Source organism: Myotis daubentonii, chromosome 3 (assembly GCF_963259705.1).
Source record: "Myotis daubentonii chromosome 3, mMyoDau2.1, whole genome shotgun sequence".
Lineage (NCBI taxonomy): Eukaryota > Metazoa > Chordata > Mammalia > Chiroptera > Vespertilionidae > Myotis > Myotis daubentonii.
Genome location: NC_081842.1, coordinates 47,611,868 through 47,628,778, shown reverse-complemented (window position 1 = coordinate 47,628,778; position 16,911 = coordinate 47,611,868). Strand labels below are relative to the sequence as shown.

Sequence of the window (16,911 nt, the reverse complement as noted above, 5' to 3'; positions counted from 1 at the left end):
TCACCCCCCCCCCATCCCTAGGGACCCATTTATTCAGCTCCAGCTTTTAAAAAGAAACATGCTTTACTTTCACAAAGTGGTCAAGTCATGTCAGAACACATCCAACCTTAAGGTCTTCTGTGCTAACAGTAGAGGAGAGTGTGTGCCTTCATACTACTATTGGTTTCATATTTGCTTTGAGAGATATTGTTTCTCAGAGGACTGTATGGAAAGCAAATGATACAAAGTAAGTAAAAGTAATAAGAAGTTTATTGAATTTCTAAATATAATAAAGTAGTTGCAGTTCTCTTACAGAAAAAAAGAATGATTTTCATAATTATTCTTATAGAGCATTGGAAAAATATAATTGATAGAAAAAACTGATGGAAGGTAAATAGAAACATATTTTAATATAGTTTGATAATACATAAATACAACAGGAAATACACAAATCATTTGCTTTTAACAGGTTTTATTCTCTTATTTTCATAAGGAGCCACATAGGTTATTTTGGATATGTAAGTGATGGTTCATGATGTAGTGGAGAAATAACAAATGGAAATTTACATTTCAGGAATATCAGGTCTTGGTCAGCATTACACATGTGAAAAAGGCATATTCCCTATACATTTTGTGTATGGTTTTCCCTAAGTCAGGGAATGTTGGTGATCACAGAGGAGCTGTGACTGCACTTAGTTGGTGGGGAGTTCTTGCTTTTAGTAGACACATTTAGCATAGAGAAAACCTGGCTTCTCCCTGACACCCCCGCCCCCCAACACACACACACACACACACACACTTTTCCTAGATCTATCCAGTTGTAAACACGACTTAACATTTACATAAAATTCTCTTTCATAGCCATGATCATCAGACTGAAACCTGGAGGAAAGCTATGCTCCTCCCCAGTGCATTGTGTTTCCAGAGTTGAAAACCTCTATATCACATTGTCCCTTCTGACATTGCACAGAGATTTTTGGACAAATGTCTTGCACTAAATTCTTATTTTCTATAAAGTAGAAAATGATTAGTGTTCAAATTGGATAAGGTAAAACAATAAAAGGAACACTAACAGAAGGGCAGGCACTGTTGGTGAAGAGTATCACTCTTTCTCCAAGAAGCCAACTGGTCTCATAAAATGATGACCATTAAAGTAGGGTGAAATCCTGAAATAGTTATCTCTTTCACCCTCATTGCTAGTTTCCAGAGTGGGGCTCCTTATATGGAAAGCGGAATGGTGGCTCCAATGGCATGGAAAGCATCTTCCACAGCTTGGACCCCTGTAATTGTATTTGGTGAAACCTGGTGGGGTAGGAGACAACTTTGTGATTAAGATGTCAAGAGCGTCCTTGGAGAAAGGCTAACTGGAGGTGTCTCACTTTCCCAAAGCAGAGGCCTATTCAAGTGAACCTGGAGCCAACTGAGTTAGAAGAAAAGAGAGCGACTTGGCAAGTGTAATTTGCCAGCTGGTTGAGTCAGACGACACATTGAGAAAGATCTTTTTTGGAAGCACGTCCTCCCTTAACCCTTTTCCACATATGGTGGAAACTGTCTACCTTGTCCTAATTACCTGGGCCCTCTCCTATTGTTGCAGCTGTGCTGCTGCTCCATCAACAAAGTCTGCAGTTACAACGTCAGGGGTGGAACTTGGAAAACAAAAGCCATTAAATAACACGCGCTACTCTTTTTAGGAGTCAGAGTAAAGATGCTCCGAGGATTTGGCAAGGACATTTGCCCCCCTGAGCCTCCAACCCTCACAGCCAAGACTTTTTCTTTAGTTTTTACTAATGTTAGCCTGAGAGATAGGAGAAGAAATGTGCTGACATTATAAACCCACCGATGCTTAGTTTATAAAACACACATATGACACATATCCTAATACAGGCTCTGGCTCTATTCTCTTCAACAATTTCTTTTTTCCTGACTAAATGTTCCAATTGCATAAAGCATATATTCCCTTGAAGCTGAGTACAAGAAACCTCAGCAATAAGCCAGCATCCAGGAGGATATAAATATAAAGTGGCTGTATCAGCACGGAATTCTCAGGGGATGTGTTTGCAGGCCATTTCACGGTGCCACTCATGAGGGGATATTGGAAATGAGTGACTTTCTTCCATTCGGTAAGGTTTCCTTATCTCAGCACCTACCGTTGCGGATGGTATGTTTTTGAGGCTGCACAGTAGGGCTCTGGGTATCGTGTGTATTCATACATATGGAGGAATAATGTTTATATTTCTCAGAATAGGCACTTTCTGAAGGCAGTAAATCTAAAAGTAAAGTTAATAGAGCCTATATTTAGGGCTCATCTTCTCACTTTGCTGATGTGTATGCTGAACAGAAGATCACAGATTTGAGTCAGTCTCGCAGAGGCCAGAGTCGGCAAATGGCTATATTCAGAGCTAGGGGAAGTCTTGCCAACTCCACTGTAGCTGTTAAAAGGCAGACTTGGAGAAGGTGCAATCATTTTTCTCAAAGGTGACAGCACAGAAGGAGAAAAGCCTGTGACAGAGCCATGAAAGAAAAGCGTGCGTGTGCGGCTCGGGGAAAATGACTGTCCTTGGGCTCTGCATCTTCATGTGGCGTCTGCTTCATGTCACAGCGTTGCTACTTAGAAAGTTTTTCCCTTCCTTTTTTGGATGCGTATCATAATTGCACATTTTCCCACTAGAGAGAGAGAGCCCAAATCTATGACACTAATGAAAAGGTGAAGTTGCAAAAACAAAACCAAACAAAAAGTCGAAGTAAATAATTGCATAGAAGACATGGTAAAAGCTCAGTGCTATAGTCAGCTGTGAACATTTTGCATCTAAGTTTTCACTTCAGGCACATCAAATCACATGATAATCTTATTCATGTTAAAGAATCAGACAATATAGTATTATCTTTAATTCCATTTGCTCTTTGATATGTTTCCTGAAAAAGAATGAGGGCATAATTCAGATTTTTAGAGGAAAATATTCTGACTCTGTTTAATAAGAAAATAATTTTTGGATAATTTGTTCATCAGCTTTCCCAGGAGAATAAATGGGTAGTATTAGAAAGTAGTTTAAAAATTATTTTGCAATTACTTCATAATAAACTATTGGTGAAAAGATATTTCAAAATTTCTCTCACCAAGGATATACCTCACTTGAATTAGAGGCTGGCACCATCTATACCAGTTTCAATTTTCTACCTTGTGAGGAAGGTGGAAGGCATTTTAACTCTTTTTTTTTTGGCAATTTCACCCTCAAATGTTGATGTACTTGATATTCATCTAAAAACTAAGCAGAGAATATACATAATTAGTAAAATGTAGACACTGCCCACATATCAATTTGTCTTTTACTACTTGAGAGTTAAAATATGAGGTCATTCCTATTGTTGGTATTTAAATTGTAAAACCCCTTTTCATCTCAAAGTCTATGTACAAAGGAGTGAAACTCATTGGCAAATTCATCCTAACCTGGCTTTTCTATTCTTCTACTTCTGGTTTATTATCATTATTAAGTGATCATCAACTGTTACCCAAAGAGAAAAATAAATTGGAAGAAACTAGATCCCCCCCCCCCCCCGCTTTATATATACGTCCCCAAGGGGGTGGGGGGGAAGAAAGGAGAAAGGTATCTAAGAAAAACTAGTTCTCCTTATTTCACATTTTCTAAACTAGTTCAGAAACAGAGTTAAATAATTTGGTGGGGAAGACTTACAGGCTTAATATTTACTCTCTCTTGACAGGGGAAATGGAGTCAGGAAAGCAACTATTAATCCTATGCCTCAGTGCAAAGCAAAGCAGACACTGTACAAAGTGGCAACATAGTAATCACCCAGGAATAGTGCCTTACCCTTTCCCAACAGATAAAAATATAAAAAGTGAATCAAGCAAGAGAGAAATACCTTAGTTTCCAGCCCCATCTCAAATTGCTTTGGAATATTTTAAGAGATAATTGGATCCATAGAAAATTTAAATAAATTTTCCTTTTCCTTGTTGGCAGCCACACACACACACACAAAAAGTGGGTCAGGTCTAGGAATTATTAATTTTCTGGCCTAAAAACCCAAGTGTTTGAAAATAAGATTTCTATTTTGAAGTATCAGCTTTCTTGGAAGATGTGTGTGTGTGTGTGTGTGTGTGTGTGTGTGTGTGTGTGTGTTCATGCACGAGCAAGGGTGTGTGTTTTAAAAAGAACATAATTGTATTTTTACTAAATACAGGGGACTGTAATGTGTAGAATGGAGGAAGAGTATTTTTTATTAATAATTTACATTACAGAAAGATAAATCAGAGGCTGTGTCTCTTTTTATCTTTTTAAAAGGTGTCTTTTTCATATTCACTGCCTAACTGTCCTGTTATGTCATCTAATAACATGTCACAGGTTCCACCCAAGAGAGTCTCTTCTCAGGTGAACTTACCTAGATGACTCTGCAAAGTTCTCGAAATGCTTTTTGTATTAATCCACCCCTGGGTGGGGGTGCTCCGTCTACTTTACAAGAACTGTTTTCCAACCCATCAGGCACCTTCCCAAACTCTAAATGTTGTCATCTCAGCCCAGGTTACTACTCTGTTGGCCTGGCAGGCCCCGCCTGTAGTTCCCAGGTGTGAAGAGTGGAAAGAGGTTATGTAGCTTGGCTTCGTTAATCCCTAGGAATAAGCAGACAGATGATGATGCCTGCTTGAAGGATGGCAGACTCGAGGGAGGGAAAATGTCTGGAAAGCTTATTAGACAAGATCATTTTAAAGGTTTCCTGCAGTAGATTCAACTCAGATGAAAAAGAATATCTTTCAATCAGAGTCACAGATTTTAACCGAAAGCCAAACAACTCTAAGAGAGAAATGGGATGAAATAAAAACCCAAGAGCAGACATTAAAAGGCACAGCTTCCTGAGGGAAGCAGATCAAGAAGGACGGCCAGTTGTTGAACTGCCATGTAGGACAGCTTCCAGAACAACACAGAGGCTTCCCAGTGAGCATCCTGGAAACACAGTACCAAATCCCTGTGACAGCATGCACAAGTCACAAAATTACAACAGCCCTTGAAGTCCGGTCTACCCACAGCAAAGGACAAATCTCAGGATCACAATCAGTCCCATCGTATTTGTTCACAGACGTTTGAAGGTCATGGGTTGCTTGTCTGGTTTGGAAATGCCTGGGAGAGAATGATATGCATTGTTTACCTTCAGCAGTTTTTCCCTCTGTGGGGCACACATTGTAGCCCACAGGAGAGACACTTGTCTTAAGGATCAAGTCACTTGTGCACTCCCCTGAATTCTAAACTATAGGAACTTGGCTGATGTTCTGAACCTCATAGTCCCCAAGAGCTTTTCAGTTAATGTAAAGTAAACCAACCATCTCTGGGGAAATTTGTGCCGTGTGCTTCCATGCCACAGTTGTTTGTTCTTCACGGTGGCCTTTGTTCACTGTCTCCATCACAGTCATTTCCCACAAGATGACACAATATGCTAGCTCTAAATGGTCTCCTACAGTGCACAAATGGATTTGCCACCTGGGAGCTAAATGGTTTACGTGAATTTCCTTGGATGCCCTAAGACAGGAAGTACTTTAGCCTGTGAGAAGTATACACTGTGCCCTGGCACTTTGTGCCATGACAGTGGCCACTGAAGAGAACACCGGACTTGCAAGCCTAGAGTTCATCCCAAAATTTGCCACTTACCAGCTGCATCGCTCTTGGCAAGTCACTGAACAATTCTGAGCCTCAGCTTTCTCTTCTAGGATAGGGCTATTAATAACCTTCCTCCCAGGGCTGTTTTATGTGCAAAAGAAGTTTGTAAGCTCTCTTAGGAATTATTATTTTAAACCTCAGAATACCACCCCCAGGTCCTGCCCAGGAGACTGATGACAGGTTCTGCCGACAGGGCTCTCTAATTCAAAACTGGGCTGGAAGGAGCCGTAAGCCTTGTCCCCCCCATAGACCAAAAAATGCTATTGAAACTAAATAGCAACCCAGGGCAATAATAAAAGAACTTATACCTTTCTACATAAAACCATAACAGAATAATCATTCTTTTGCCCTGGACTGGCTAGAAGAAATGAGGTTTTACAGAACCACTGTCTTTTGCTTTTGACTTCTCCCGTGTTAAAAGTGAAGATCACCCTGACATTTCCCAACAGGTTAAGGCCAGATACCTAGAGGGTGCTGTTCATGGGACAGTTTCTGGGCAAATCCATACAGCTATATAACAATTGACAGGAAAGTTTGTCTTTCGAAGAAAGAAGTAAAGAACACAATAAAACACTCATGACCTCTAAGCCTGACCCTCATAGGATCCTTCACTATTTTTAAGAATGTTTAAATATTTATATAAGCTTCAGCTAAGATTCAAAGCTGCTTTTTTAAACAAGCAATATATTGCCAAAAACAAAATAAATATTTTAAATGAAAATGGAGGAAGGAAGCCACATTTTTTAAAACTAAAGATGACTTTTGTGTGGCACCAAGAAAAAGATAAGCCGCAAAAGCTGGTTCTTTTAGTCAGCGGGGGACTTGGAACAAAGTGTAAAAGAGCAAATGGAGGACCCTAAGAAGTGATGAGCTCATGGACACATGTGATGTTTAAGCAGAGCCTGTATTATCACTCAGCAATGAATATGTAAGGGATTTTTAACACTAGATGGAATAGGTGGTTGTGGAGTCCTTTCTAATTGTGGACCTAAAAGCCATAGGAAAATAGGGCTGCCTTGCTCACTCTCTTGTGGGGGTCCAAAAGACAGGCATGTTTGCTGCAAGAGTGAAGTATGTAGCTATGAATCAGTTAGAATACACATTTTGTATGTTATAATTAAAGCTGTATAGCTGTAGTACATTTTGGCAACTCGTCCTATCTTTCAATTAGGAATAAGTAAAACAGCAAATAAAAAATTGAATTTGGCTTCCTCTATGACTTTTCCTTCCCATTAACCCTGAATATCTGGAAGACTTTTCTCATGTTAGGGAAGTTCCAGAATCCATGATACTTAAAGCAGAGGGTCTTCTTTGAGTGTAGCTTCTGCTTCTCTGTTGTTTTCTGGTGCCTTAACTATTCTTCCCTCAACTCTAAATCAGTTAATGCATCAATTCAAGATTGCTTACCAGATTTTACTCCTCCCTAAGCCTTATTGGGGAGAATTACTCTTCCTGACTCTATCTGACACTCTATTCCTTCCTATGGAGTACCAATGGAACCTGCTGGATCTTATTGCAGTTGTCCTGAATCAAAGTTACTTAGGGGCTAATTCTCTTACAGAGATGATTAAATTAAAGAAATGAGTAAGGACAAATGTAAAGAAAGAATATGAACTCCTAAGGATAGTTGCTAATTGCTCATGTAGGAAAGCTGCTCACTTGGTCTAAAGTGCAACATCTCTGGGTATAAACACTGGAACACAGAAGAATGGAAGTGAATCTCAAAACAAATCAGCCAGTACATCTTTATGTTGAACCTATAAAGTATCCAGGAGTCTTTTGCATGTTCAGTATGGAAACACCTTTTTTTTGAGAAGGCAGGAAAAAAAGGAAAGGGTTGAAGAGACTTAATGAATATTTACCAAGTAGTTTGCTTCTTGTTTTCAGAATGGCTTTGATTTTGGCAACATCAAAACCAGTACAATATATCAAGTTTTGTACATGGGAGCTCTATCTGATCTAGCACTCTATCCTGGATTTGAGACCTTGGAAGAAATTTCTACATTGAGAATCAGTTTTCTTTCAGTGATTCAAATTCCATTTACTTTCAACTCTGAAGAAAGTATTTTCACCCAGCTTGAACAAAACTGATTGCTATGTTTCACTGGATATATTAAAAGAAAGTAAGAAATATCTTTTGGTCCAACTGTTCAGAGGAAAAGCAGAAAGGTAATTGGCCTTGAATGTCAATAAATGAGAGAAAATTGTAAGTTATTGATATCTGACCTACAGACAAAGATTTAGAGATTAAACTTGTTTTGCATAACCCCAGAGCCAGATTTTTGTTCAACATAAGGGAGAACTTTTGTAGAAAAGAGTGACCCTAAAGGTAGAATGGACTGCTATGGGTAGTCTAAGAAGATGTGGGATGTGACATATCAGGGAAAAACAAAACAAAAAACAACAGAGGAAATTTAAATACTTAAAGGGTCATGATTCCAAGGGACATGTTGGTCTTAAGAGTCTAGGAACAACACTGGCATTTGGCGTCAGCTATAGCCCTCTGCACTGGTGTAGGATACAAGATGGCATAGTGACACCAGTCTCATTCTTGGTAGATCATTCTACTCCTGGGGTTGAGAACTGAATTAGAAGCTAAGTTCTGTGCCAACTTGATTGAAAGTATTTGTGGGTCCTGAATAAGGCCTCCATTTGGGTATATTAGATAATGTCTATCAGATAAAATGAAGTTGTCTCTTGCCCCTAAATGGATGGGAACCTCGGAAAAGTTAATAAAGACATACAGTAGGGGAATCTAATGCAAGCATCTTAAAGTTTTCCAGAGGAATTAGTATAGGGTTTCCTCCTCTCTAGTGTACATTTTCACTTGTAAATATGAATTTTTATTTATAACAAAGAATGGAAATAGATATATTTATTATTGTGGTTAGAGAGTGCTGTACACTAAATAATTAGAAACGAAGAGCAAAGAGTTTAGTAATTTCTTGTAATTTCAAAGGGGGGGATGTCACTGAGTTTAGTAAAAATGCATATTCTATACAACTTTCCCCAAAATAAGCTACCTGCATGTTGGATAATTACAATTAAGTCACAAATTTTTTGGCACAAGGGGCAGGAAAGTATAATAGAGAAAGGAATAAGTGTCCCTCCTTTCTCTATTGAAGGGAAATATGCTATTTTATATTTAGTTTTCTGTGTTTACAACTAAAAAGAAAACAACTATGAATCAATTATAGTATAGTTGTTAGGGAAGACATTACAGAAAGTAGATGATATGAACAAGAGAACCACAAAAAAAATCCTACTTACTGTGCTCACTAGGTAAGTACATTGGAAAGGGATAAAACATTGTGTGAATACAGAAACCTCTTTCTGCAGAGATGCTCAGCATGTAGAGCAGTTTGCCAAAGAATATGTCAGAATATGCATCACCAGCTCTCAGAAAGAGGTGAGCTATGCCCTCCTCTCAGAGGGGATGAGAGGTCATGCAGTATAACATTTCTGGTGTAGTGATGGCCATGCCATGGGACCTAGCAGCAGCTCTCATTTTACTCTCTTCTGACAGGGGAAAACATATATTAGTAGTCATTGTAATTTTTAAAAACCTCATTAACTTGAAAACATATGTATTTTACCTTCTTAAACAACTGTGATTGCTGATCCCTAAAACAAGTTATAAAAATTCTCAGAATTACACTATGTAAGAACTGTGTTGCCATAGTTTTAATTGTAGACTACCTCTGCTCTCAAATCCCTCCTTCTCCTTCTGAATCCTTCTTTTCTTGGAAATAGGTTAAACAAAACCAAAACCAAAACAACAAAAAAATTTTAACTAGCAACACATACTCACTGGGACTTCTCATTATTTCTTGGCAATTTTATTTATATATTGAATTAAGTATGCATTATGTTTTACTTTCCTCAGAGGTAACCCACCCCAAAAAGAAAATCAATGCCAACCTTGTGAAAACATGTAGAAAATGGAAGTGAGGATAAAAACAAAAATTGGAAACATAGTCCTAGAATTATAAGCTTTTTTTTTCACACACAGAAACAAAAGGATAAGAGGCCATATTTTACCAGGATTAGCCAGAGTTCAAAGAATCTCAGACCTAAATTTTAACAGAATACTTCAATGCGAGACACAGACTCGTTCTCAGATTGCTTTTATCAACAGACTAAAGGCCAGTAATATGTGTTCTAGGAACAACTCTGGTGCTGACCTACCCTAAGTAAAATATTGTGATTCAACTATTAAGATTAAATATCATTGTCATGGGCAAAATGCTGATATGTATAAAAATTCCTGAAGGATAATAGTTTTTCCTTGCCTTAAGAAAAATTATCAAGTTTCAGTGGAATAAAATAACATGCCACCACTATAAATATCATTGTTATGTTGGTCAAAAATGATTTGGATTAAAACAGAAGAATCTTAAGCTAGTCTTAGAATGATTACTTTGCATTTACCTGAGAAAAGAAGGCCAGTCATAAATGAATTTACCAAGAATTCTATGATCTGAGTCCTTGATGAAAGCTCATTAAAATAAAAATCAAAGACTCTATTATCTCATTTTACAAATAAACACAATCTGGAAATATATGCCCTTTTAAAGAAAGGGTTTATGGATGCCACATATATTTTGTGGTAGCCCTTTTCCCTTATTATGATCATAATATCATAAGGACTATAATGCATTGATTTATTTATGAGAATCCCAAGCAGGATAGCATTAATAGGCAGGATAGAGAGGAGAGAGGCAAGATGGTAAGAGAAGAAGGACAGAAGAAAAAAGGAGAGAGAAAAAGAAGGAACAATTCATTAAGTTGCAGTTTTAATCAGATCATCTTTTAAAGGTTTGAAATTATATGCTAACCAAGCAATAGCCTCATGAGAACACTTTCATTATAGTTATCTGTGAAGTAAATAACTTAACCTGAAATGTTCATGGTTGCACTGTAATAACTCAGAACAAGGATTCTCAACTTGTGCTGTCCACTATTAAATAAAAAAACACACAAACAAAAAACGATGGCAACTTAAAAAAAGTAGATATGCTGAATGGCTGTTAAAGGTCTAAGGTGAAGTCTTGTCTTCATTATCTGACTAAAACCAGAGTAAGACCAAACATTATCACTAACAACATCCAATATATCATCTTGTGGCCATTAAGAATGTTTCCCCAATTTAGGAATCCATAAGGTACTTCCAAGACATAAAAGAGAAAAGAAATACTATTAGCATAGTTTAAGATGAAGAGTTCAGATCTCTCTGGATTTTGTTGGACATTTTTGATGAAGATATCTCTGAGATTTAGGGATCAATATTTATGTTATAGATGCTTCAGTGGAGTATTCCTATGTAGTGTAAAGATTCTTTAAAAATAAGGCCCACATAGATGCTGTTCACTGATTGTCTCCCACGAAAGTGCACCAAAAGAGCAATCTCAGGAAAGGGACTCGAGGAACATTTCGCAGAGGTATATCTTTTTCAGCCTACTGGTTTTCTACAGATGGCTAAAGCAGGGTACGGAACATGCTGTCATATTTCATAACACACATGTACTGTAGCTCGAGGCAACAGATGGACAATCGCTTGTTTAAACTACAAATGTGAAATACTAAGGTAGTATAGCAATATTTCTAGAAATGTATATGGAAAAAAAGCCTTTCCAAGCCAAGAGGACTGGCGAGAGGCTGTGAGGTTACACCAGTGTTTCCCTGATTTTCCTAGCAGCTGCCAGCATTTCCCCAACACCCTTCAGAACTTGATAACAGAGGGATCAGGGGGCCACAGACACAGATTTGACAAGAGTAGCCCAAACCATATCACATAGAAATAGCACTGTTATTCCTGGCTGGTTCACATTAACAGGATTTTTACTAACGAGGAAAACTGTGGGAAAGTTGTGTTTTCAGAGCCCTTGCTATGTTCCACAAAACCCTCTACTATAGCCTATGGTAGAAGTGCTCTCTTTCTTCCTCTGGACCAAGATAAAAATACTTGTTTAAACATAGTTAGCGTTCTATACACTTTAAGCATCACCCTAAGCGTCTCTGAAGGATCTTTCATAGTGAGAACACAGTTACAGTGTTGATAACTCCACTGCATTAATCAGCATATCCACAATGCAGTAATTTTGATCAGGGAAGTTGCTCCAACAGAAACAATTTGTTAATGAGAAGAAAAAGAACCCACATCTTTGAGCTGCAGAGATTTCCAGCATCTCAAAGCCTTGTTGCTTTATGCTGGAACAATGACTTCTTTTTACACTTTAAAGGCAATTTTGTTTGCATATGGTACTTCCACATTGAGTCAGCAGGAGCTGGAAATCAAGGCAATGAAGAAATCTGGTTTTAAAATGATGTGCACAGCTCATGACAGAATGGGTTTTTTTTTCCCTTCTCCCATGTCTCTCATGTTACATAGAATTACCAAATATTTGTATTCTTGACAATTTTTTAAAACCAGTATATTTTTACCAACTTTCTCTTATAGACTCCATGATATTTTTCTATTATTTTGAATTTAAATGTCAACAATTAAGACAATATATCAAAAGACAATAGAACTATAATCATTAAGGTAATATGATCTTTAAATCTCTGTGATAGGCAACATTTCATGTAACTAAAACAGTAAGGAGTGATTTGACATTGTTTAAACTAAAAGATTAATAGACAATATAAGAAAGCAATATAGATCATATATATAAGAAATCCTGGAATAAAATATTGTAGGATCCTTTCCTTATTATACCTTGTGAAAGAAAAAGAAATCTAAATATTTCTGCTTAAGTATGTGTGCACATTCATTATTATATAAAAGTATAATAAGTCTATATTAAAAAAGATTTACTTTTTAAAAATCTTTGGTAAAGATACTCTGAGGTTATGTGATAAAAACGCACTATAAAGATTGCAAGCAAGCAGTATCCTGGCACAGCCACACTGATGGGTCTGTGACAGTATTTTCTTCTTTTTTTCTTTGTTGCTTGTAAACATTCAGTTACATAAGGACTTCAATGTAACAAACAAGTAGAATGTTATTGCAATTCATAGTATAAATATTTCATAAATTCTTCCTTTTTTGGCAAAATGTATACTAATATGACTGCTATTCAAGAGATAAAAATCCATTTCTTAATAAATTGGGCTCTTTGCTTTGGGCCTAAAGACAGTTTTTCCCAAGCATATCATAGAAAACAAAGTTACTGAAGCAATTAAAACAGATTATATTATCACCCCGATTGTCTAACAGTCAGTGCTCTTTGAGGTCAGCAGCATGGTCTGGGCTTTCATTTGGAAGACAGAAATTCAGACATACAATCGCTATTGTCTCCATGCTACTCAAAGTGAATCCCATTGTAGTTCACATTATGAGAAGTTTAAGATCAAAGATAAGAGCAGTAAGGTAAGGAGAGGACAGTGGTCAAAAACAACTTTAAAAAGATATAATGTTGGAGGTTCTAAAACAAAACTGTTTGGTGACCAAAGCAAATGAGCCACAAATCAACTTGGATGAACTATAGTGACCACAGGCTTAAGAATTTCTTATTGAAAAAAAACAAAAAAGAAAAGAAAGAAAAAAAGAACCATTTTTATGATTATTCTTACTAGAGTAAAATATATTTAATTGGAATTCCTGAGGCATGGGTTGCAATTTAAAACATGCAGAATTTTTTTTTTTTTTCATTTCTGTTCTACGTGTTCAAAAAAAAAAAAAATCAGACTGAAAAACTGACTCTATTACTTTAAAATCATGAAAAATCTATTTGTGGAATCAGGGAAGGGTACACAGGGGAATGTAACTATATTTGTTATATTTGATTTCTTAAACTGGGTGTTACATATACAGGGACTCATTATATTATTATTTATACTTTTGTGTATATTTAAAATACTTCATAATTTAAAAGTATATACTTGTGGAAGATTTGAAGAAGGTTTAAGAAATCTCAATCCAAAATATTAATCAGTTTTAAAGACGGCAACCTGCCGTTATTAAGATAGGTGTCTCTTCATGAAAGAAACAAGTTAGAACCTAATGAAGTATGGTTCCACAGTCCGCAAGCAAGCATTTCCCTGCCCGGCAGAGTGTGAATAAAGATTCCAGGCAGAGACTCTGCATATTTTTAGCACAGAAAGGCAACTATGTTTTTTCAGTGATTGTCTTTGAAAGTGTGGTGAAATGTCACATCAAAAGTCTCCTATGATATGTAATTTCAGTTGCAGAAGGATTAAGAGAATAATGAAACTGTGGTTTCACACTCTTCAAGTTTTCCTGTCTTTTTAAAGTAAACTAGACAAAACTACACAATTTTATTTTGTGTGCCCTGATTAGCAATTACCAGGCAAAAGGACCTGGGCCTGGGGAGCAGGGAATTGAACAGCTCTTTAAAGCTATCTTTCACTAGAGAAAAAAATCAATTTTGGTTGTCATGTTTGAATATTAGAAAAAAAATCAAGATTTCTGATATGAAAAGTAGGCCAGTACAGAAAATGTTATATTCTAGAGACAAACAAGTTTGTCTGTAATGTGTCTAGGCGGCAAAGGGGAATCTTCAGATGATATTGTGGGATAATAATGGGCTTTTCAAACTTAACCCCAAATGTTTTTTCCAGCATATTCTACCTGTAATTTCTTTAGAAAAACATTGAAGTTTGGACCTCTTTTACTAATACCTGTTTTCAAATGAGCCCTGACAACTGGTCACTATAGATTTGGATTTGGATGGTTACAAATGTGGGCTTCTTTTAACCTATCTAATTTACAGCTTAAATTCTTTATAGTCTAACATATAAGTTGTATATTTCCCTCCCTCCCCTGCCAAGGGACATGACCGTTTAGAGCAACAGAAAGATATGCTTTTCGATACACAAAGAGAACAACTATCATTTATGATCAGAGGCAACATGGACATGATAGGATGGAGAGACTTCAAGCCTAAAAGCACCTGTGAGTGGGCAGACTCACCCAGGAAAATCTGTGCGACAGCAAATACCACACTAAAAAAAGCCATTCAACCAGATGAAAAGTGAGACAAACAGAGGGATTAAAGTGTACAGGAATGCAGAAGTGAATGGGATGGAGCATAATCCGTGCAAAAATGTGGAAGCCCTTGGGAACAAAGGCCCATCAAGGTCCTACATAACTAAATGTGAAATATGTAGTTGGTAAGAACGTTTTTAAAAAAAAATCTTATAATCTATGTGTTTCTACAGAAAGGTTCCTACTACATGAAGAACAGAGACCATCCTATAGCTTGAATGCCTTTCTTCTATTTTCCTATTGCTTTTCTTAGTATTCTTCTTCTTCTTCTTCTTCTTCTTCTTTTGGTGTTTTATTCTTCTCAGTACCACCAACTAACCAGCTGAACAGGCCACTGAACTTAAAGGTCGGTGCTAGCCTTGGCGGTCAACACTCTGATGCGGGCAGAGTTGCAGGTCTTGCAGAGGATGTGTCCATCCAAAGGGTAGCAGCCTTGGTTATCTCCTTCAGACAGGAGGCCACCACAATCCTAGGGAAATAAAGAGAGTTGGAAATGATGCACGTGAACATGAAAATGACATATGTGAAGATCAAGTTCTTTAGCTTACCATTCAAGGCCTCAAGAATGTGGCCACTTTTCTTCCCACTTCACATACCACCAGGCCCCTCCAATCCATCCCCAGTATACAACACAGTATGTCTTAAATAAAATTGAATTAGATATTAAAGATATATACCTCTCCTAAGGTCAGTTAATAGGAAATACAGGTTCAGGAAGAGAAGGATCCAAACTTATGAGATCTCAAATGGTAGCTTTGTTCCCTAACCCAAATGACAAAACAAGCACAAGAGAAAATAAAACAGATCCCTAACCACTAATTCATTGTTAACCTTTATCATCAGTGGGGGATAAGAAAATATTTTAAAATCATTTTCTGAACGTGCTGCCCTTTGGAGACCTGGATTCTAGGGGAAAGCCTTGCTCCTCTTTGCTGTATAAATGACTACATGTCCCTTGGGCAAGAAGCCTTCATTGTCACTTCCAGCCTGGATCACAGCTGCTATATATCCTATCTAATAAAAGAGAAACATGGTAATCAGCATACATCTGCTACCCTTCCCATTGGCTAATCAGGGCAATATGCAACTTAACTGCCAGCCAAGATGGTGGCCAGCAGCCAAGCAGCTTGAAACTAACATGAGGCTTGCTTGCTTCAGTGATGGAGGAAACCAACGTTCCCTGCCTGCCTTACCGGCCTCTGAGCTTGCAGTTTGAAACATAGTTACAAATACAGAAGCTAAACAAAACCCCAGAAACCTGCTTTCATCGAGCCGGGATGTCAGAGCTGGAGTTGATACAGTGTTTCGATTATAGAACACAAACAAACCAGATATCTGCTTTCAGCAGCAGAGGCCTCAGAGCTGGAGTCTGAGCTAAAGCTGGCCCAGAATAAAAAAAAAAGAAAAAAAGGAGCAGTTGGGAGCTTCAGTCACCTGCCAGCCTGAACACAGCCCTCAGCCCCTCACCCAGACTGGCCAGGCACCCCAGTGGGGACCCCCACCCTGATCCAGGACACCCTTCAGGGCAAACCAGCCGGCCCCCACCCATGAACCAGGCCTCTATCCTATATAGTAAAAAGGTAATATGCCTCCCAGCACCAGGATCAGCAGAGCCGCGAGGCCTCCTGGCACCAGGATCAGCATGACAGGGGGCAGCGCCCAAACCCCCTGATTGCCCTGCAGCTCTGTGTGTGACAGGGGGCGGGGCCAAAACCTCCCTATCCGCCCTGCTCTATTTGTGACAGGGGAAGGCGCCCCAACCCCCTGATTGCCCTGCGGCTCTGTATGTGACAGCGTGTGGCGCCCCAACCCTCTGATCGGCCCTGCCCTGAGTGTGACAGTGGAGGCGCCCCAACCCCCTGATCGGCCCTGCTCTGTGGGTGATATAGGGCGGCGCCCCAACTCCCCTATCAGCCCTACTCTGTGAGTGACAGGGGTGAGCTCCCCAACCCCCTGATTGACTCTGCTCTGTGCGTGACAGGGGGCAGCGCCCCAACCCCCTGATTGGCCCTGCTCTGTGCATGACAGGGGGTAGCGCTGCAACCTCCCAATCACCCTGCTCTGTGCATGACAGGGGGCGGCACCCCAACTCCCCAATCGGCCCTGCTCTGAGCCCGACCAGGGGCTGCACCTAAGGATTGGGCCTGCCCTCTGCCACCCAGGAGCAGGCCTAAGCCAGCAGGTCGTTATCTCCCGAGGGGTCCCAGACTGCGAGAGGGCACAGGCTGGGCTGAGGGATCCCCCCCTCCCCCCAGAGTG

At 38.8% G+C, this 16,911-nt stretch overlaps 1 protein-coding gene across 13 annotated transcripts in view; it reads right to left on the bottom strand.

The window, feature by feature from the left end:
* Positions 1–231: 231 nt before the first annotated feature.
* Positions 232–16,911, bottom strand: part of LPP (LIM domain containing preferred translocation partner in lipoma) — a 665,671-nt gene continuing 648,991 nt past the window's right edge. For all 13 annotated transcript variants that reach the window (XM_059687357.1, XM_059687363.1, XM_059687359.1 and 10 more), the window contains one exon: positions 232–15,121. In XM_059687357.1, coding sequence (XP_059543340.1) covers positions 14,993–15,121 — 129 coding nt within the window. In that variant the 3' untranslated portion in view covers positions 232–14,992. The remainder of the gene's footprint in view (positions 15,122–16,911) is intronic.